This window comes from Callithrix jacchus, chromosome 8 (assembly GCF_049354715.1).
Source record: "Callithrix jacchus isolate 240 chromosome 8, calJac240_pri, whole genome shotgun sequence".
Lineage (NCBI taxonomy): Eukaryota > Metazoa > Chordata > Mammalia > Primates > Cebidae > Callithrix > Callithrix jacchus.
Genome location: NC_133509.1, coordinates 5216718 through 5239524, shown reverse-complemented (window position 1 = coordinate 5239524; position 22807 = coordinate 5216718). Strand labels below are relative to the sequence as shown.

The 22807-nt window shown below is 45.7% G+C and overlaps 1 protein-coding gene across 4 annotated transcripts in view; it reads left to right on the top strand.

The window, feature by feature from the left end:
• MYO1E (myosin IE) overlaps window positions 1-22807 on the top strand; it is a 232243-nt gene that overhangs the window by 173434 nt on the left and 36002 nt on the right. For all 4 annotated transcript variants that reach the window (XM_002753190.6, XM_078333272.1, XM_035258746.3 and 1 more), the window contains 4 exons: window positions 3004-3110; window positions 9222-9320; window positions 18174-18318; window positions 22551-22665. In XM_002753190.6, coding sequence (XP_002753236.1) covers window positions 3004-3110; window positions 9222-9320; window positions 18174-18318; window positions 22551-22665 — 466 coding nt within the window. The remainder of the gene's footprint in view (window positions 1-3003; window positions 3111-9221; window positions 9321-18173; window positions 18319-22550; window positions 22666-22807) is intronic.

The following is a 22807-nucleotide window of genomic DNA, read 5'->3' as shown; positions in this document are numbered from 1 at the left end:
ATGTACACGTGCTCTGACTACATTCTTCCCTGATAGCCCCTTCCTATACCACCGATGTTTGCCTCTTCTTAATTCTTTTTTCTTTTTGTAAAGTTGGGGCCTCCCAACCCAGGCTGGTCTTGAACTCCTGGGCTCAAGCGATCCTCCCACCTCAGCCTCCAAAGTGCTGAGATTACAGGTGAGAGCCACTGAGTCCAGCCTGGGCTTTTAGCTGTAGGGTAGAGCCCTCTGGGTTTCAAGAACATGATGTCGAAAGAACTAGAGAAATTGAGTAGCCGCAGGACAGTCACTGGGTTAGGTTCACTGGAGCAGAGAGCTGAAGGCAGAAACAGATGAAATTCTCATGAGGCCGTGATATCAATGTCTGCGTGAAGTTTCTGACTCATGTCTTTACTGCAAGGTCCTGGATAAGGATTAACTCTGGGCTGGAAAATCGAGTCATGAGACTGTGACATTCAGATCCAAAGGGCCCAGATCATCCAGGTTGTGATGACTCATTTCCAAGTGGTCTGGATTATTCTCTATAAAAAGGAGAGCAAGGGTGGGGACACTTCTTTCCTCCATGTAGACTTGTCCCTTTTCTTTCCTTCATCTGCTTGTCTAGTTGAAGGCTCAGAGTGTCATCATTCTGGGGCGTTTCCAACATGTTCAGGGTTAGAAGTCTCAGGCTCTTGTTGCTAGGGAGGTCAAGCTGACGTCAGCTAGTTGACCTAAAGGGATTGCAGTGTGTTTTCCCACCCAGGTACACTCTCCTCGGTGGACGGCATGACCTCTGCCTGGCTGTCTGCCTCCACGTCGGAATAAAAGTTTCTCCAAGTACTTCATACAGATCCGTAGCCGTGGCCCAGTCGCTGCGACATTCCATACCCACGGTGTTTTGCAGACATCATTGTCATCTGAATGATGTCCCTGGGGCATAAGCATTTAAAAGGATTCTGATTTCCTTGAAGGAAAAATTAAACTTGTGTTCAAGGTCGTCTTAGTGTTACGTATTTCCGTACATTCTAATTATTTAAAAATTTAAACTGATTCGTAGGATTTAACTCAAAGAATATTCATTTGATGGGAACTCTCATTATCTTGATTATAAATAAAACTATAAATATAGTAATACTTAATAGCACCTGATTTTGAGGTTTCGTTAAATTCACTGTTGTTATGGCTGGAAGGGACCAGGACAGGTTGAGCATCCCAAATCCTGAAATGCTCCAGTGAACATATCACGTTGATACTCAAAAAGTTCCAATCTGGGAGCATCTTGGATTTCAGTTCTTCAGATTCAGGATACTCAACTATAGAGTATAATGCAGGCCAGCACTGGTGACTCATGCCTGTAATCCCAGCACTTTGGGAGGTCAAGGTGAGTGGATCACGAGGTCAGGAGTTCAAGACTAGCCTGGCCAACATAGTGAAACTCTGTCTCTGCTAAAACTACAAAAATTAGCCAGGTGTAATGGTGGACACCTGTAATCCCACTTATTTGGGAGGCCGAGGCAGGAGAATCACTTGAACCTGGGAGACAGAGGTAGCAGTGTGGTGAGATCATGCCACTGCACTCCAGCCTGGGCAACAGAGTGAGACTCTGTCTCAAAAAAAAAAAGGTTGTAATTAAATACGAAACTAAAATCTAAAAGTAAAGTTTAAAAAATTGAGGATTTGGGGACTTAAAGATAAAAAGTTGTGTTGTATGCAGCTCTGCAGATCCTCTCCAGCTCCACCTGGCGTGTTGTAAAAATCATCAGAGTTGTTCTCAAGTGCAGTCTACGTCATCAAAGAACATAAAAGGCCATTTCCTCTTCCATCAGAGGACTTTGCTTTGATCACACGACCTCTGCAGTCCTGTCTGTCCTCAGTTTCAAGCATCGCGAAGGGTGCTGTTTCCTGCACATCTAAACAGAGAACTTAATTCACCAATGAATATCTTGCTTTGAATATACTCAATAGTTTTTCCCAAGGGTTTCAGATTTCTCAAACCCATGAAAACAGAAAAGCCCTAATTGAGAGAGGTCATCTCTTGCAAGCAAATCCCTTCTGCTGACTTTGTAATGGTTTTCTGGCTTTGGAGGCCCCTTTGGGCTTTTTCCTTTTGGAGGTCTTCTCCCTTCATGCTGCTTTGCTTGGAAGTAGAGTTCACATGTGTGCCACATCCTTGGACTCACAGGATGTGCTCAGCTGTGGGGTGGGAATGCTGAGGTGAACTCTATTCCTGTTTATTCAAACAAAGTTTGAGATTCTCAGGGTTTAAAAGACTTCCTAAGCAATTTCGGCTTTATTTATGTGGCTTTCTCTGCTTGAACCCAGTTCTCCTTTGGGTACCCAGTGCACAGGCATTAATAGATGGTTTTATGTAGAATATTCTCTACTTGCGAAGAAGTAAGTGATCAGCCACACACAAAGTGTTCGGACTCTGCAGGTTTTTAAATGGACATGTTCAGGGAGAAATGGAATGAAATGGCATATCAAAAGTTTATAAATTCTCAGATTTTTATGAATCTCCCATTCTTTAACCGTGAATTTTCATCATTTTCATAAAGTGATTCTTCATTAGTTGCATTGCCAAGAAAGAGAGTGGAGGGGATTTGATGATTCATCCTTATAAATGATTTTGGAGGGAAAAAGTTAATGAGAACGAAATAGATGCAGAGGCCCTCTAATCAGTATAAAGTGAACTGACGGGCTTCACCGTTCGTGAACATCATTGTATGTGAAGATTTATTGGGAGTTTTGTTTTTTGTAGTTGTTTTATTTTATTAACTATACTAAAAATGCCTGGTTGCTTTCGAGGATTAAATTTCACACCCATTTAGGAGAGAGAAAATCATCATAAAAGTCAGCAAAGCTTTACAAAAGTTTAGTAGACCTGACTTAGGCTTAATGAGCAAATTGTCACAAAGATTAATTCCTAGTTATATAATTCTACAATAGCGTTTTTACAAGTCTCCTTTGAAATTTGGTCTTCTTTAGAGAAAGTTCCATGACTATGATACTGTTCTTCCTTTCTAGAAACAAGCCAATGACCTTGTGAGCACCCTGATGAAATGTACACCCCACTACATTCGCTGCATAAAACCAAATGAAACTAAGAAGCCGAGAGACTGGGAGGAAAGCAGGTATGGGGGGAACCAGCTTGGGTGGGGCCGGCACATTTTTCCCTGTGCTCAAGGTGAGCCATTCTCCATCGCAGGCAGGAGCAGTGTCAATTGCTGGCACATGTCTTTGTCATGTCCTTGTGGCTTAACTTCTTCAGGACAAAGGCTATATACTGCTTCCCCTGTGTCACTTCCTAAAATGTTAGCGGTGCCATTCTTTTCAGAATTAGCAGTTTATAATGTTGATCTTGGCTAGTCTGGGGGCAGATAGAAAAAAAAACAAAACCAAAATATAACCACATACTGCCGAGTCATGATGGTCTTAAAATCAGTTTGAGGCTCTGCGTAGACATTCTGAGTACACGCAGCTCCTGACCGGGACCCACAGGATGCAGCCTAGAATGCTTAGCCTGGGGTGGAAAGTGAAGGGCTCAAGAGCTGGCAGAAGCACAGTCCAGTATTTGTTGTGCCTCATGAAGACACTGGGGACTCGCCGGCTCTAGCATTCCCCCTAAGTACCCTGTTGATGAGCAGAATGGCTCTGGGAGGAATGATGTCCAGCGGAAATTCCACAAGAATTCAGCGAGCCCTTTCTGCCCCGACTTCCAAGGAAAACTGTGTCACTGTTCCTTCCACAGCTAGCATTTAGGGAAGTGGTCTGGGCAGAAGGAAATGGTGGCACTGAGTAGGAGCCGGTTAAGGTGGTGCCTAGAAGGTGGGAATTTTGTGTTTCACCGGGGGACCCAGACACACATTGTTCAGAGGCCTGATCCCACTGTCCACAGAAGCCTGGGAAGGAGGCTGCAGAGACGCTTCAACTACAGAGAGGACCCCAGCCATCACCACCTAACATCAGTCCCCAGATGGGAGCCCGCCAGAATTGCTACCTCTTGTCTTCTCTCTTGGAGAAGAGAAGATAGGTTCTTTTAGGTGTCAAGTGACGAGCTCCAGGTTTAGCTTCCACAGCATCACCAGGACTAAAATTCCTAGCTGCCGATTACCTCCTGGGAGAGACGGGACTCCTGCTTTAGACTCAGAGGGTAGCAGCAGGGTCATCTCTTCCCATCTAAAGATGTAAGATGCTTACACCCAGGAGTTTGAAGCTGCAGTGAGCCGTGATTGAGCCACTGCACTCCAGCCTGGGTGACAGAGTGAGACCCCAAGGCAGGCAGTCAATCAAATAGAAAATACTTTGTTTTGCCCTCTTACGTTGGTTCTCAAACTTGAGCATTCCTCAGAATCCACAGGAGGCCTTGTTAACGCTCAGATTGCTGGGCTCCACCCCGGGTTTCTGATGCAGTAGGCCTCAAGTGGGGCCCATGAATGTGCATCTGAAAAGTCTTGCAGGTGGTGCTGGTGCTGACGGCTCAGGTACTGCACTTTGAGAGTCGCTGATCCAGAGCAAAGAACTAGACTGGGATTTGAAGACCTGTGTCCTGGTGATGACCTGTCACGAAGTCGTTAGAGTGAGACGCTTGGTCTCCTTAGCCCTCAGTTTTTTCCTCTTCAGAGGCTCCATCTAGAATAGGATCTCCTTCAGTCTGACAGAATGAAGGCTGTCAGTCTGCCTCTGTCTCTGTCACTTTTACACTCACCCCTCACACATACCCACACGTACACAGTGCACCCACACATGCATCTACAGGTACACACACATGATAGAACAGTGGTGTCACAGGTAACCTTAGAAATAAATCATGACAGTTTTGGAAACAGAGGTATTGCCAAAGGGTCCCTTAGCCCATCTTTCCCCATTTCAAACTCTATCCATCTTCCCTTCCCAGCAAATACTCTCAAATAAAACATCTCACTTAACCTACAAATGCAGTACCTCCCCTAGCATCCCCTCCTCTACCCCACATAGCTAGTTCTGCTGAATGCCCCTTGAAAATAGAAATTTTGCAATAGCCGCTTGGAAGTTTACCAACCCTGATGCTACCTTCTTGTAAAAATCCAGCTTGAAAATTAGCTGGGCACAGTGGCGCGCACCTGTAGTCCCAGCTACTCAGGAGGCTGAGGCAGGAGAATTGCCTGAACCCAGGAGGCGGAGGTTGCGGTGAGCCGAGATCACGCCATTGCACTCCAGCCTGGGTAACAAGAGCGAAACTCTGTCTCAAAAAAAAAAATCCAGCTTGATTCATTGGAGTATCAGAAAAGGGACAAGTTAACAGTGGTACATTTTATTCAGTAAGTCCTCATAGGGTGAGGAGGGCATTTTCTCTTTTCTTTTTCTTAATGATTCCCCTTCTTTGAATTGCAGCCAAGAATTTTATGACATGCATTCAAGTAAACTGGGTTTAAGAAGCGGAAGGTATTAGTTGGTCAAGCGTTGATCTATAATCCCAGTAGGATCGCTTTCCGGGATTCCACCCTTAATCCTGCTTTGGGTTTATTGTGTGACAGATGGTTTCACTCCGTCCATGAGTCAGGGGCGTTGGGGTCCGTGAAAGGGCATGTGCTTCCCTGGCCGGGATTACACACCCAGTTGAAGCTCCTGGTGGAGAGGGTTACTCATTCCACAAGTTTTTGGGGTGTGAGGATTGTCCTTTCCTGTTGCAAATGTGTTTCTGTTTGGCTTCTGGCAAGGTTGCTTGCCCTGGATTCTGAATTGCTGGCTTGCAGGGTTCTCCAGCCCTGATCAATTTGAGTAAATGGCCAGGGAGAGTCTTGGAAAAAGACTCCTCTGCAAGACGAAGTTGGCATAACCTAGGGAACAACTGGGTGTTGTTTGACCAGTGACTACTGAGGAGGTGACAGTGCCCCAGAAATATGTAAAAATCAACTTGGGTCCCTCTGATGACCCAGAATTTTAAACATTACAGGACTTGCTAGACTGGTGAGCCTGCTGAAGGGAATTTCTACAAGAAAATTTCATGATGGTGAGAGTTATGGTGAATGAAATAATGTTTTAACATGAGGAATATTCCTTCTTATGTGATTCATGGGAAAGGAACGTTTCTGCTTGAATTAGTGGGTGAAGCATTCCCTGCCTCAAAAGCTTGGCGTAAAGCCAGTATTTATGAAAAGTACTTCAAAATGAGTAGAACCCTGAAATGAACAGCCTCGTGCATTTTTCTCACTAGAGAAAAGGCTAGTGGTGAGTTTTAGATTTGGAGGATGAGAAAAAGGAAAATTAATTATTTTTAAATGTAAATTTAATTACCTTTTTAGCTGACATGATATTTCTCTCTCGCTCTCTCTCCCCCTCTCTGCCTGACTTATATGGGCAAATTAGATATTGAATATTAACTCTTTTTATATAGAGGCTTTTTAAAAGTTAATAGTCTTAGAGGAGGCTAGGCGCAGTAGCTCACACCTGTTATCTCAGTACTTTGGGAGACCGAGGCGGGTGGATCACAAAGTCAGGAATTCGACATCAGCCTGACCAATGTGGTGAAACCCTGTCTCTACTAAAAATACAAAAATTAGTCAGGTGTGGTGGTGCACGCCTATAATCCCCATGCCACTACAGTCTACTCTGGACAACAGAGATTCTATCTCAAAAAATGAAATAAAATAATAACAATAATCTTAGAGGAATCAACATTTCTGGCTGTTGCCTCCGTAAGACCCATCAAATGGGAAACTCTTAAACACCGCTCCCATTGTGACCTCATCCTTCCCATCAGCCAAGGCTGTGCCCCTGACTTCGAGCTTCATCTGTCCCCCTCCTACTGTCCCACAGCCCCCATCACTGGCCTTTCCTGTCCTCGTGCCTTCTGCCTTGTCCTCTGCACCTCATGGATTCAGCTCCTCCCTCCAGGCCCAGGCGTATCACAGTGTTCCTGAGAATTCCCTGCAGTACAAGATTCATTTCCTTCTGTATTCCCCTATCCTGGTGTACCTACTGAAGCTGGGAATGGGTGAGAATAATAGCAGCTTTACATCACTCATGCTAGGAACTAAGTGCTTTCCCTAGAAAGTACCCATCTGGAAATAAAGAATCTATGCCACCATTGTCATTTTTACAGAAGAGGAGACTGAGAGGCACAGAGAAGTTGCAGCATGGCAGGGCCCGAGGCACAGCAGGAACAACGTGCCAGAGCCTGGCTCCTCACCACTGTGCTGCCTGCCTGGGCCCCAGCGGGAAATCAGAGCATTGTCTTTTTTTGGTGACCCTAGCATGTTGCGGTAGGGACGTCAGGAAGCATGAGGCTTAACTGGAAATGGTGTTTTCTGTGAGAGCCTCACTAAGGAGACAGGTGTCGGGAACCTGTGTGACATCAGAATGCACGATGCTTTCTGCTCCAGAAAGGCCCGTTTTGCTGAGTGCATTAGCCCAGTTAGCACGATCAGCACAGATAACCCCAAAGGTACCGAACGGGGAGCATGAGGAGTCACCTCCGTACTGCAGCACAGTGATGACATTCCACCTTCAAAAGAGAGAGTCTTGACTTTTTATGTCTAATTTTCCTCAAATGCCATGTTTCCAGGTGTCTGTATTGAGCTCAGGCCCCGTTTGTCTTCCCAGAGTGGATGATCTGAAGCAGGTGTTGAGGCTCTGTCTCTCGGAAGCTAGAACACTGTGCTTCCCAGCAAGTGGTGGGTTTTCACAGGGTACATGTCCGGGCTTCAGCCTAGACCCAGCAGGCCTAGTAAAACAGCATCCCCGAGGCGTGAGGCATGGGGCATTTTCTGATATGAAAACCTTCGTGTGTGAGAATATTAACCTAATAGTTCTTTACATCCATTTTTCAAAAAACATTGCTAGATTTTTACTATTAAGAAACCAGGATAGTCCAGGCATGGTGGATCACCTGAGGCCAGGAGTTCGAGACCAGCCTGGCCAACATAGCAAAACCTCATTGCCACTAAAAAATACGAAAAACTAGCCGGGCGTGGTACACGCCTGTAGTCCCAGCTACTTGAGAGACTGAGGCAGGAGAATCACTTGAACCCACGAGGCAGAGGTTGAGATGAGCCGAGATTGTGCCGCTGCACTCCGGCCTGGGTGACAAAGCAAGACTGTGTCTCCAAAAAAAAACAAAAAAAAGAAAAGAAAAGAAACCAGGCCAGGTGCAGTGGCTCATGCCTGTAATTCCAGCACTTGGGAGGCCAAAAGAAGCTAATCAGTTGAGTTCAGGAGTTTGAGACTAGCTTGAACCAAGTTGCAAAACCCTGTCTCCAAAAAGTACATAAATTAGCCAGGTGTGGTGGTGCACTGCTACAGTCCCAGTTAGTCAGAAGCCTCTAGTAGTAGGGTCACCTGAGTCTGGGGAGGTCGAGGCTGCAGTGAGCCATCATGTCACCATCCTCTAGCCTGGATGACAAAGTGAGACCTTGTCTCAAAAAAAAAAATTTAAGAAAGAAGAAAACAATTAAAACGATAATTTAGATATATTTTGGACTATTTTTAATGCACACACTGAAAATCAATAGTTTTATATGCTCTTTTGTAACTTGTATTAGAAAAACCTGGAAGTGTAGTTTCATTAAATAAGAATCAATATTTAAAAAAAAAAAATCAATATTAAATTTAAGTTCAATAACAAATTTATTTGATTTGTTTGATTCATAAGTTAAAAGTTCTTTCCCTTAGCCTTTTGATAAACCATATTTTTGTTCATACTCTAGGTGATAGGTAGATGGGTCTTTGTGTTACTATTGTTTTTTGTAACAGATATGTAATGCTGAATTGCTGGGGGGTTTTCTTGGAGATGGAGTCTCACTCTGTTGCTCAGGCTGGGGTGCCGTGGCACGTTCTTGGCTCACTGCAACCTCTGCCTCCTGGGTTCAAGCATTTTCCTGCCTCAGCCTCTCAAGTTGCTGGGACTACAGACATGCACCACCACGCCTGGCTAATTTTTTGTATTTTTAGCAGAGACAAGGTTTCACCATGTTGACCAGGCTGATATTGAACTCCTGACCTCAGCTGATCCGCCTGCCTCGGCCTTCCAAAGTGCTGGGATTACAGGCATGAGCCACCACCCCTGGTGTAATTGCTGTATTTTGATATTTTAAAATTAGCATTGTGTCATCTGAGAGGTCAGCCAGTGTCTGAATCCTACAAATTGTAGTCTCTTGAATAAATTTCCCTACAGCGTGGACCTGGGGGCTTGGGGAGTGGCGGGTAAGAACACAGGTGAAAGCATCGCCCAGTGACTTCCAGGCCCCATTTTCTCCTCTGCGCAGGGTAAAGCATCAAGTCGAGTATCTGGGTCTGAAAGAGAACATCCGAGTGAGAAGAGCTGGTTACGCCTATCGGCGCATCTTCCAGAAATTCCTACAGAGGTAATGAACTGGCGACTCTTACCTTTTTAAAAACAGGTGTATTGCGCTATAATTCAAACTCTGTGCCGTTCACCTACTTCACGTGTTTTTACACCTACTGTCAATGGCTTTTAACATATTCACGGAGTCGTACCACTATCGCCACGTTTTCTTACCTGGAAAGGAAGTCCCGTTTCCTTTCGTTGTCAACCCCCGGTTCTCCCCTCGCCTCCGGCCCCAGTGGGTCATTCTTCTACTTTCTGTCTCTATAGATTTGCCTATCTGGGTTGGTTTTTTTTTTTTTGAGACAGAGTCTTGCTCTTTTGCCCAGGCTGGAGTGCCCTGGCGCAGTCTCAGCTTCCTGCAACCTCCACCTATCAGGCTCAAGCGATTCTGCTGCCTCAGCCTCCCAAGCGGCTGGGATTACAGACATGTGCCACCATACCCGGCTAATTTTTGTGTTTTTAGTAGAGATGGGATTTCACCACGTTGGTCACGCTGGTCTCACACTCCTCACCTCGTGATCCGCTGACCTCGGCCTCCCAAAGTGCTGGGATTCCAGGTATGAGCCACCGTACCCGGTCTGTGCTGGGCTTTTCTTTTCTTTTCTTTTTTCTTTTTTTTTTTTTTTTGAGATGGAGTTTCGCTCTCGTTACCCAGGCTGCAGTGCAATGGCGCGATCTCGGCTCACCGCAACCTCCGCCTCCTGGGTTCAGGCAATTCTCCTGCCTCAGCCTCCTGAGTAGCTGGGATTACAGGCACGTAGCACTATGCCCAGCTAATTTTTTGTATTTTTAGTAGAGACGGGGTTTCACCATGTTGACCAGGATGGTCTCGATGTCTTGACCTCGTGATCCACCCGCCTCGGCCTCCCAAAGTGCTGGGATTCCAGGCGTGAGCCACCGTGCCCCGCCCTGTGCTGGGCTTTTCATAGCAGTGGAATCGTATGTGTCCTCTGTGACTGGTGTCTGTCACTGAACATAAGATTCATCCATGTTGTTGCACTTCCGCACTTGCTTCCTTAGCTGTGGAATAATATTCCATCGCGTGGACACACTACAGTTTACTTATTCGTGCATGAGCTGAAAAACTCAGTCGTTTCCACTTCTTGGCATTTCCCTTTTAGGAGAAACTGCCTGATGGTTTTCTGCAGCTGCATAATTTTACGTGTTATACCCTCAGCCGTATTTGAGGCCTCCAATTCACGTAAATCCTTGCCCACGTAGGTTATTTTCTGTCCCTCCCAGTGAGTGTGCTGTGGTATCGAATGGTGCTTTTGATTTGCATTTCCCAGATGGCAAATGATAGTGGGCATTTTTTCATGTGCTTATTAGCCATTTGTATTTCCTCTTTGGAAAAATGTCTGTTAGGCCCTTTGCCCATTTTTTAATTGGGTGTTTTGTCTTTTTATTATTGCATTGTAATAACAGTTCCTTTTTTACCATTATTTATTGTAGAATAAATCAGTAGCCGTAAGTGTTCATTAGGCTGTCTGTTTAGTGTAACACATAAGTTAAAGAATTCATGATTAATCGTGCCACAGGAGTGGCGAAGGTTTAACCTGGCTGAACAAATTAACAGTATGAAGACAATTTCGGGAAAATATTTAACCCACTTAAGACCTTAAGTTTAAAATATTTAACCTCAGAAATTCTGTTGTTTTTGCATATCCCTCAACATGTGTTTGGCAGGACCTATACTTAAATGGTTGTTGTTTTTTTTTTTTTGTTTTGAGACGGAGTTTTGCTCTTGTTACCCAGGCTGGAGTGCAATGGCGCGATCTCGGCTCACCGCAACCTCCGCCTCCTGGGTTCAGGCAATTCTCCTGCCTCAGCCTCCCGAGTAGCTGGGATTACAGGCACACGCCACCACGCCCAGCTAATTTTTTGTGTTTTTAGTAGAGACGGGGTTTCACCATGTTGACCAGGATGGTGTCGATCTCTTGACCTCGTGATCCACCCGCCTCGGCCTCCCAAAGTGCTGGGATTACAGGCATGAGCCACCGCACCCGGCCGAATGGTTCTTATTTTGTGTCGTTTGTAAAAGGGTAAAATTTACTGCCCCTAAAATGTTACATCACTGTAACTTCCCTAATGATTCTGTGGCATTCCGCTGTGCTTTCTACATCCATTTAATTTCCGTTAAGGAACAGGGAAACAAAAAAGAAGCCAAATGTAGTGTTGTATTTATTTGTTTAGAGACAAGGTCTTGCTCTGTTACTCAGACAGGAGTGCAGTGGTACAATCACAACCCACTGTGTCCTTGAACCCCTGAGCTCAAGCCCTCATCTCCCATCTCAGTCAATGCGTAGCTAGTACTATCGGCATGCGTCACCATGCCCAGGTCATTTTTCACTTTTGGTAGAGACATGGTCTCACTATGTTGCCCAGGCTGTTCTCAAGTGGTCCTCCCACCTCAGCCTCCCAAAGTGCTGGGATTATCAGCATGAGCCACCATGCCTCATCAAATTTAGTATTTGAATCAGAAACAATTACATCTTCCTGATTTATTTTGCAGGGCTGGATATAATGATTTTTAAAAAATTAGGTGGTATATAACAGAGAACCAGTAGACTGAAGGACAGGTTAATTACTGTCTTTGGAATCTAGTATTTCTAATAACACGGTTCTTCTTTAGGGCTGTTGTTTCTTGTGCTACGAGATTAGGACAGCTGACTCACCATGTAGAGGTTTTTTTACAAAGGGCTAATTGGCTGGACACCACCGCTCTTGCCTGTAATCCCAGCACTTTGGGAGGCCGAGTTGGGCAGATCACCGGAGGTCAGGAGTCCAAGACCAGCCTGAACAACATGGAGAAATCCCATCTCTACTAAAAATACAAAATTAGCTGGGCATGGTGGTGCATGCCTGTAATCCCAGCTACTCAGGAGGCTGAGGCAGGAGAACTGCTTGAAGCTGGGAGGTGGAGGTTGTGGTGAGCTGTGATCGCGCCATTGCACTCCAGCCTGGGCAACAAGAGCGAAACTCTGCCTCAGAAAACAAAACGGGGGGGGGCTGATCATTTCGTATAATAAACCCTCATAAACTCAGTCTCCAACATTTGAGTTTCCTAATAATTTTGGAGGTAAATTAGACTAGGAACAAGGTTCACCCTCTCTGTTCTCTGAATTAAAGAGGTCAGTACATCTATAGTGTAAGCAGAACTATGCGAAAGAAGTAATTTAAGAAGTTGAGAAAATACAGAGCTTTTGCGTCAGCATAGTACCATCCATTTACTGACAGACAACTGGGATGTTCGTTAGGAGACGTCCTTAAAGAGATTAGTAGCACAGGCTTAGAGCCTCAGACGCTGGCATTTTAGGCTGGAAGACTCTGCTGCGGGATCTGTCCTGTGTACTGCAGGGATGCTTAGCAGCTTCCGTGGCTTCCACCCAGTAGATGCTGGTGGTGTACCTTTCTCTGAGCTGTGGCATCCAAAAGTATATCCAGACATTGACTGATGTTCCCCCTATAGGGCACAGTCAGTTGAGGAACTTCGGCTTAGATCATCATTTTAGAATTTATATTTATTTTTTTAGAGATAAGGTCTCTCTTGTGGTCTTAAACTCCTGGGCTTGAGAAGTCCTCCTGCCTTAGCCTCCCAAACTGCTGGGATTACAGGTGTGAGCTACCATGCCCAGCACAAAAATACCCTTTTTTAATTAAGAGTTGCCAGGCGCAGTGGCTCACACTTATAATCCCAGCACTTTGGGAAGCTGAGGCAGGCAGATCTCCTGAGGTCAGGAGTTTGAGACCAGCCTGGCGAACTTGGTAAAATCCTATCTCTACTAAAAATACAAATATTAGCCAGGTGCGGTGGCATACACCCGTAGTCCCAGCTGCTTGGGAGGCTGAGGCATGAGAATCACTTGAACCAGGGAGGCGGAGGTTACAGTGAGCTGAGATGGTGCTGTTGCACTCCAGCCTGGGTGACAGAGTGAAACTCCATCTCAAAACAAATTCCACATGCAAAAGAAACAGTCAACAAAATGAAGAGACAACCCACAGATTGGGAGAAAATGTTTGCAAACTTTCCATCTGACAAGGGATTAATAACCGGAATATAGAAGGAGCTCAAACATCTTTGTGGGGGAAAAAATAGAATAATCCAATCACAACAGTGAGCAAAAGTTCTCAATAGGCATTTCCCAAAAGGAGTCATGCAAATGGCAAACAGGCATATGAAAAAGTGTTCAGTATCATTGATCGTCAGGGAAATGCAAAATAAAACTACAATGAGGTGTTATCTCACCCAGTTAAAATGGCTTTGACCCAAAGACAGGCAGTAACACATGTTGGCAAGGATGTGGTAAAAGGGAACCATCATACGCTATTGGTGGGAATGTAAAATAGTGTGACTATGGCTGGGCAGATGGCTCATGCCTGCAATCCCAGCACTTTGGGAGGCCAAGGCAGGCGGATCACGAGGTCAAGAGATTGAGACCATCCTAGCCAACATGGTGAAACCCTGTCTCTACTAAAAATACAAAAATTAGTTGGTTGTGGTGGTGTGCACCTAAAGTCCCAGCTACTTCGGAGGCTGAGGCAGAGGAATCGCTTAAACCCAGAAGACAGAGGTTGCAGGGAGCCGAGATTGTGCCGCTGTGCTCCAGCCTGGCAACAGAGCAAGACTCGGTCTCAAAAAAATAAAAATAAAAATTAGTTCTTTGGGAGGCCGAGGCAGGTGGATCGTGAGGTCAAGAGATCGAGACCATCTTGGTCAACATGGTGAAACCCCGTCTCTACTAAAGATACAAAAAATTAGCTGGGCATGGTGGCACGTGCCTGTAATCCCAGCGACTTGGGGCGCTGAGGCAGGAGAATTGCCTGAACCCAGGAGGCGGAGGTTGCGGTGAGCCGAGATCGTGCCATTGCACTCCAGCCTGGGTCACAAGAGCGAAACTCGGTCTCAAAAAAAAAAATAAATAAATAAACATAAATTAGTTTAATGACTATGGGAAACAGTTCGGACATTCCTCAAAAAACTAGACATAGAGCTCCCGTATGATCCAGCAATCCCACTCCTAGGTATAGACCCAAAAGAAAGGAAATCAGGATATCAAATAGGTATCTTCACTCCCATGTTTATGGCAGCACAATTCATTTGGAAGCATCTATCAACAGGCAGGTGAATAAATAAAATGTGATACAGGCTGGGTGCAATGGCACACACCTGTAATCCCAGCCCTTTTGGAGGCCAAGGCAGGTGGATCACTTGAGATCAGGAGTTCAAGATCAGCCTGGCCAACATGTTGAAACCCTATCTTTACTAAAAATACAAAAATCAGCCTGGTATGGTGGCCCATGCCTGTAATCCCAGTTATCCAGGAGCTGAGGTGGGAGGAATGCTTGAACCTGGGAGGCAGAGGCTGCAGTGAGCCAAGATTGTGCCACTATACTACAGCCTGGGTGACGGAACAAGACCCTGTTTCAGACCAAAAAAGAATAAAAGAAAATGTGATACACATACATAGTGGATGCTCTGAAGGTAATTGAACCATCTCGTAACTTTATTTTCTCCAAAGGTGAGAGGAAAGTCTTCATAAAGTTTCTTTCTAGGTGTCCACAGAAAGGCTGCCAAATGAGAAATAGAAAGTAAAAGCCTGAAGGGAAAGGATCTATTAATACCCAGCACAACTATCCACATATGCCTGTATTATTCACCCTTTCTAGAAAGGAGGATCACAGGCCTAAACAGAGGCATGGCTCAGAGACTACTCAGAGCATAGTGTTGTCGTAGGAAATATTCTGTGTGTTCAGTGTGTGTTCATTTCCTCTCTGGCAAATCCTTTATATTTATCAAAACTGTTCCTCTTGACTGAATATTGGAGAGCAAAATTCAAAAGATACCTTAATACCCTCACAGGTGGGCCCCATGCTCTTGTAAGTCCTGTGCCATTTGAAGCAGTAATAGGAAGAACCCTCGTACACTATCTTTGCACTACAATTTTTATACCTTTAGAAAGTGTCAAAAAACTGTTAGAAATAGCAGCCATGTTACATCTTGGAAAATATCTTTAAGTTCTCTAGAAAACACCTCTCTGAGCTAGGCAATGTGTGTTTCTTTCTGTGGCTGTCAGAAATAAACCCAAATGTGGATTCTGATGCTTACGAAGAAGAATGTGGTAGGAACATAACAGATTTGCAAAGTTTATCTTGTAGCATGATTTATACTTCCCCCCCAGCATGCTTGCTCTCACCTTGACCTAGCCTCTCGGAATGTGGGGATGATAAAGGAATGCCTTGTCAGCAAAGGCTTTCTACGTCAATGGCAAGAGAAAAGGAAGAACAGGAAGCCCAGGAAAGCACAGAGTGGTAGAGCGCTTCCTCCAGGCTGCCAGGATTGTGTCCTTGGAGGTCAGAAACATCCTTAATCTCAAGTACCAACAGCTGAGAGTCCCTGGGGCCTGAGCTGCATTTCCTCTGAGAAGGAAACATTGGATCAGTGGTCCAAGAGATAACAAGAGCAGGGAAGAGAATTCCAGGCAGAAAGAGCAGCCAGCACAAAGGCCTTGAGAGGACATATTTGAGCCTTAAACTGTGAAGAAAGGAATGTTAGTTATTATCACCATCTGTCCAAAATTATCACAGGTGTCAATCAGGCAGGGCACCATTGCCCTGTGCAACCTGCTCCCACAAGTATCCTAGGGAAAGATATTGGCCTGGGTGCACTTTGGTAGGAGAACATTGTGCTAGGTCTGTCCCCAGTGGGAGACCAAAGGATGGGCTGAGGATGTATCAGGCTTCATGAAAGCAAAGGAAGTCCCAGGCAATTCCCATGTATTGCCAAGACCCTCATTACTGGAGGCGTTGTCAGGATGAGAGAGAGAAAGTCTCTGCAAGGTTCATTACAGTAAAAAAGAGAGAGAGAGAAACGCAGCATTAATTTTGTAGGAAAAAATGTGAATTGCCATAAAGACTGATTTCCAGTTGCATGATAAAAATAGTTTATAATTGTAGGTTAGATCAAGCCAGGCAAAATTGTACTCTTAGAAGCTTGTCACCGTGGAAGTCTAGTCTTTTCCTTCTCACTGCTACCCTCCATGAACTTTCTGCCTCACCCAGTTAGATTCCCAGCACCTTCCTCATTTCCACGAACTCCCCCAATCGCATCTAGAAAGATTCTGCTCTTGGTCATTTATTGGTGGCTTAATTTGTTTTAATTAACATCATTATACCGTATACAAAACTTATTCGTGCTAATGTGTGAGTTCCACTAAGCATTTTCATTTTTAAGCTTTTGATCTGTAATTAGGGAAGAGGAGGACTTTCCTCTTCAGGAAGTTTCTGATATCGTCAGGCAAGATGATGCACACATTTGAGAGGAGCAGAGAAGGCTCCTGAAATCACCTTAGTCCCAACCAGCCGGCTCTGTGGGACCTCTGGGTCCTGAAGGAGGGCCACTGAAGGTTCCCTTCTCCCTCTGCTGTCATAAATCAGTCTAATCCTGATAGTAGTTTCTGGGGACAAAGGGGGGCCCTGGCTTCACTCAAGGCCTGGGGGCCTGTTTCCTGGGCCCTGGATGTGCGGGCACATGGGCCATGCCCTCCAACTTCACACCCACATTCCCACAATTATTCTGTCCGTACTTGGCATCCTATGATGTGCTTGTCTCTGCTTTATTCTGTCAGCCTCTGACATAATAATCATGGTTCTAACATAGGCATGTGTGTTAGACTGGATCCTCTTTAAAGGAGATATCTAAAGATGAACCACTCCATGGCTTTTCTGCAGTGCCATAGTGAAAGAGACACAGATGCAGACCCATCTCTGACACCAGCTAAGTAGCTTTGGGCAAGTCATAATTTGCCTGTGTCTCCTACTCTGCAAAATGAAAAACCAACCTAGTCAGGTTGCTATAGGAATAAGGAATCCTACATCAAAAGCTGCAATCACAGCACCAGATGCAGAGAGAGCACCCCTCCACGTTAGCCCGGAGTGTTCGTTATGATTGTTGTGTGCCAGGTATGGTTTAAGGCTCTGGGTATGCATGAGGGAACCACACAGATGTGGCATGCGGTCTCCTGGAGCCCTCACCTTCATGCGGGAGGCATATATTAACCAAATAAACACCAATATGAATATAACTACAATGAGAGTACATGCTCTGAGGGAAAAATGTTACTTGCTATGAGAGAAACTAACAAGGGAGCAGTTTTTGATCTTTGGTCCAAGAAGGGCTGTCTGGGAGTGCCACTGAAGGTGAGACAGCCAAGTGGGAGGCAGCAAGCGATGAGTTTGGGGAACAGCACCCCAATTGAGAGAAGAGCAGGGGCAGAGGCTCCGAGGAAGGAAAGAGCATGGTGGGCATGAAGAATAGGCCATTCTCCAAGAAATGCAGCAAGCCGCAGTGAGAGTGAAGAGGCGAGGCTGGAGAATAGTCAAGGACCAGATCCCAAGGGCCTCGTCACCCAGATGCACAAAATTTCAAAGGTGAAAGTTGATACACAGTTGTCTTAATAGCTGGTTAGCAGGAGCTTTATAAAACTCTTTGCATTAATTGTTAAATGCCCTGAAGAAATCAGGGGAGATTTATTATTGAGACAAGACCATTTGATTTTGCCTGAAGAGCATTCCTGGTGACCTTCCACGATGCTATTTTTAGACAGTGGTAGAAACAGTACGCAGCTTTTCCCAGGGTGTTAACGTGGGAATGCTGGAAGAGGGAAGGAGTGGGAGGCAGCTCCAGAGCAGGCATCCCAGACTCGGGATTTCTGCAGTCGTCACGGTCCATCCCTTTCAATAGCTGGTGGATGGATGATCAGTGTCTGCAGCACTGGGCACCTTCGGAGCAGAGCTCTTGCTGCCTCACCTGTGTAGAAAAGAGGCGTAGTCCCTCCCGAGTCTGATCCTCTTCTCCCCGTTGTGCCCACAGGTATGCCATTCTGACCAAAGCCACCTGGCCCTCTTGGCAAGGAGACGAGAAGCAAGGCGTCCTGCATCTGCTGCAGTCAGTCAACATGGACAGCGACCAGTTCCAGCTGGGGAGGAGTAAAGTGTTCATCAAAGCCCCCGAGTCTGTGAGTGCCTGGCTGCCTCTCCACCCTCTTCCCTCCCGCAGGGCGCCCCCCAGCCCTGCCGCACCCCGCAGCTGGCTTCTTTTTCTCATTCATGCCAATCAGTGTTGTCTCCTCAAAGAAGCCTTCCCTTCCTCCCCAGTCTAAGTGGGTCCTTCGCTAGACACCAGCTCTCTATAGCCCATCAGTGCCCCATTCATCTCCTGCAGAGCAGTGAGCGGGCAGGAAAAGGGGCAGCGGGGAGTGGCTGCTTCCTCACTCACTGTCTCGCTGCTCTCTAGCTGCTACACTCCTTCAGGGCAGGGACTCTTTGTTCCATGTGTCTTTATATGCCCCTAAGTGTCACATAGAAAATGCTCAAAAGAGCCAGGCATCGTGGCTCACACCTTAATTCCAGCACTTTGGGAGGCCAAGGCAGGCAGACCCCCTGAGGTTGGGAGTTCAAGACCAACCTGACCAACATGGTGAAACCTTGTCTGTATTAAAAGTAGAAAAGAAAATACTCAGTGGTTACTCAGTCTCTAAGAGTATCTAAGCTAAAGAGGGACTTCTGTGTCCCACCCAAAGTTTGTTGACACCAAGTCAGTTACACACAGGCTCAGGATTCCTCCTGGAAGGCGCAGCAGAGTGCCACGTGGGAATTCCCAGGATTGTTCTAGAAGGCCATTGGGGGGCTAGAAAGGACTGTGAGGGGGAAAATAGGTGGAGGAGAAATCTCTGGTTTACAGCACACAATACTTAACAGTAAGGCATTCATAATACACGTTTACAGGTCACAAACTGATCAGACCTCTGCAGCTTCATTTAGAGACACTTCTTTCTTTCCTGATGAGGGTGTGGTCAGTGAGCCCCATGAATGTCCACAGGAAGTTCTGTCCAGTTCTTCTGCCCAGTTCACTCCAGGGCTGTGGAATAAAGACCTTTATTGCTTTTTAAGCTGGAGAAACTGCTGGGCCCGAGGTTGGGCAGCATCGTTTCTCGAGGCTCCCGTAACCATCACAAGACCCCATTTCAAGAGTCAGTGATGAACCTGGCAGAAATCAGTCATCAGACCAAGGGGAAATCATACGGGAACTCACAGTAAAAAGGGAAGCATTTGACTCCAGGCAGATCCCAGTCCTGCAGTTAGTTTTCTTCTCTAAGGTGGGCCCCACAGCCACTGTTCTCCCTGCCTTAGAGGATCAGCCCGAGGTTCAGGAATAATAGGGGCCGTAACTGAATGGCTTTGCGAGACATCAAGATTATTAAATAGATAAGTGACACACAGAGATGGAACCTATTTATGAAGCATTTGTGGTAGCATTTTTCCACTTTGAGTTATTTGTAGCATCACAAGAATTTCATTTCCAAATATAAAGTGAAAATGTTGTGTCATTCGCCATTAAGCAACCCACAGAACAGTTCCTGTTCTTTCTAAAATGGGATGGGGTGATTTATCGGCTCGATGCAGAACCCCTTGTCTCATACCCACTCTTACTTTTCAACTTGCGAGATTTTCATACATAATTAAATCAGCCTCACTATTTGGAAAACGTTTTTCTTTTCTGATTCAGTTGTGTTGGAGGGGTTTATATTTCAAGATCGAGATTTATTTTTGGCTGTCCTTTTCCTTGCCTTACAGTCAGCTGTGTATTTGACTTTTTTTTGCCTTACCGTTATTTGACTCTCCTTCCCCCCATCTTTGACCCATGCGCTCACACATGCACGCCCTCCCCTCTGCATTCTCCCCTGCCCCAAACGCATCCATCCACATCTAGCCCTGATGTGCAAATACTTTCATAAAAGTTGGTTTTTAAAATCTGGCTGGGCACAGTGGCTCATGCCTGTAATCTCAACACTTTGGGACGCTGAGATGGGAGGATGATGACTTAAGGCCAGGAGTTCAAGACTGGGCAACTCAGCAAGACCCCATCTCTAAAAAAAAAAAAAAAAAAAATTAGCTGGGTGTGGAGGCTGAGGTGGGAGGATCACTTGAGCCCAGGAGTTGAAGGTTACAGTGAGCCATGATTGTACCACTGCAGTCCAGCCTGGGCAACAGATCAAGAAAGACCCTTTCTCTTAAAAAAGAAGAAAAACGGGCTGGGCGCGGTGGCTCACGCCTGTAATCCCAGCACTTTGGGAGGCCGAGGCAGGTGGATCACGAGGTCAAGAGATCGAGACCATCCTGGTCAACATGGTGAAACCCCGTCTCTACTCAAAATACAAAAAATTAGCTGGGCATGGTGGCGCGTGCCTGTAATCCCAGCTACTCAGGAGGCTGAGGCAGGAGAATTGCCTGAACCCAGGAGGCGGAGGTTGCGGTGAGCTGAGATCGCGCCATTGCACTCCAGCCTGGGTAACAAGAGCAAAACTCTGTCTCAAAAAGAAAAGAAATACTACTGTGTGGTTTTACCTTAATAGTAAATGTGCTGAATACACAAAATTACCCTTTTGCTTTCAGGACCCACATCGGGCACCACAGGGTCTGTTTTTGTTTTGTGTTCCATGTATTTGTGTTGGTGGCTTTTCTGTGTCAAGGTTGTTTGGTGGCGGTGGCGGTGGTGGTGGTGGTGGTGGTGGTGGTGGTTTGGTATGCTTCTTACCCTCCTCATCTGTGTTATCAAGGTTTTTCCCAAACCTCCCTAATTTCTAACCCCCTGGGATTTTCAAAAGAAATCTAAAACCCAGCGAATTTGGGAGATAGTCCCTAAGAGGTTGGGAATTGTTTGCCTCCTCTCCCTTTCTCTGAGTCACAAGTGTGTTCTCTGTGATACTCCCAAAATAGTTCTGGGAAAGAAGAAGGAAACAAGACGTACTCAGAAACCCAACACAGCAGATAAGAAGCATCAATAGATATTCTTACAACAGGCGGCTGCGGGGCTCAGATTTTAAGCATTCTCTCCAGTTGCTAATCCATGTATTCTGTTTTGGGGCTTAGAAATGTGTCCTTATGCCTGTTACATATGGCACTGCAGCCTGGGGAATGACGTGGCCACTCACCTGGGGTTTGGAGTTTGGGATGTTGTTTCTACAGAGGTGGAACTGTGAGAAGGAAAGAAGCTGAGTTGCAGGAGGGCATAGGTCTGGCTCCCAAGCACACACCCAGAGAAACAGAGACAACAAATCAACCCCAGCTGCCTTCACACTGCTTTGGCTTGTATACTCCTGGAACATTTCTGCAATGACTATTCATCATCTTTACTTTGGTTTTTTATTGTTTGATTTCATTTTTTTCCTGGAGAGTCATGTAAGCCACTCTTAAGGTAGATGAGAGAGTTTCCTACCATTTTACAAGTTGATCAAATGCAGATTTACAGACAAAGATTTGCATGTCAAAATGAGGAGGAGCCTGGCAGAGCCTGAAAGACCTAGGTTTACTTTCTAGCCCACCCAGTCTTTGTTCCAAAGTTCTCATCTATGAAATGGAGATGATGGAGGATGCGGCTCACGTAGCTTGGAGGTGTTGAGTGAAACTACATGGAGACCATCCAGGGTGACTCCTGCCCCATCGCGGGCACTCTGCTCACTACAGCTTGTTGCTGTCACCTTCATTATTCCAAAGCCTGGTTGTGGTGCAGTCATCAGCATTCATTGTTCAAATGGCCGGACTCTGATGACCTGCCAGAGGCTGATGTGGCCCCTGAACAGCCCCAGCCCTTTTGAGCAAATATAAGCCCTACCCAGCACACTTCAAGTCCAGCACCAGTCTTTGCGGTTATTATCCTCTGCTCCGCTACTCCTTAGTGAGCCCTGAGACAAGACGTCTATACTTCCTTGGAACTGAAAGTAGGGCAGCCCTCCCTCCACAGCAGCACAAGCGCTGCTCTTGCAGAAACTGGAAAATTCTGTTTAAAGGCTGCACGCTGAATTGCCACACCAAACAGCAGCAGCAGCCTCCACCCCACTCGCTTGATCTGGCTTCCTAATAATATCCTTCGGATCAAGGTGGGGAATAAGTGGACAGGCACTGAATCATCTGACTCTCAGACTATAGCAGGCAGGGCAAGGTCCAACTGAATACACTCAGATTCTGCTGTTTCCCATTGCTTTCCATTAAAAGAAAACAGGTATAGGTCATTCCATAGTGAGAATAAACAACATGCCACAGTAAGATCCCACATACTAGTTCGAGTCAGAGAAGCTGCTTCCCATGCGTGTCATTGTCTAACCTGAGTGTCCCTGGAATAACAAGAAAAGTGTTGTTCAGGTGTTGGGGTTTCGGGCTTGGCTCACATTTATCTTCTCTCCATTCACAGCTATTTCTTTTAGAAGAGATGAGAGAGAGAAAGTATGATGGATATGCTCGAGTGATACAGAAATCATGGAGGAAGTTCATCGCCCGCAAGAAATACGTTCAAATGAGAGAAGAAGGTAACTTAGCAGTGTTGTCTCATTCATTTTAACAGATCTGAAGAGTAAGTTTGAACTGGAGGTCTGAGTTCCATTTCATTCTGCTTATAATGTCACTCTAAAAATCTCGTATCATTTAGAGTTTCTTTGTATATTTCCACAC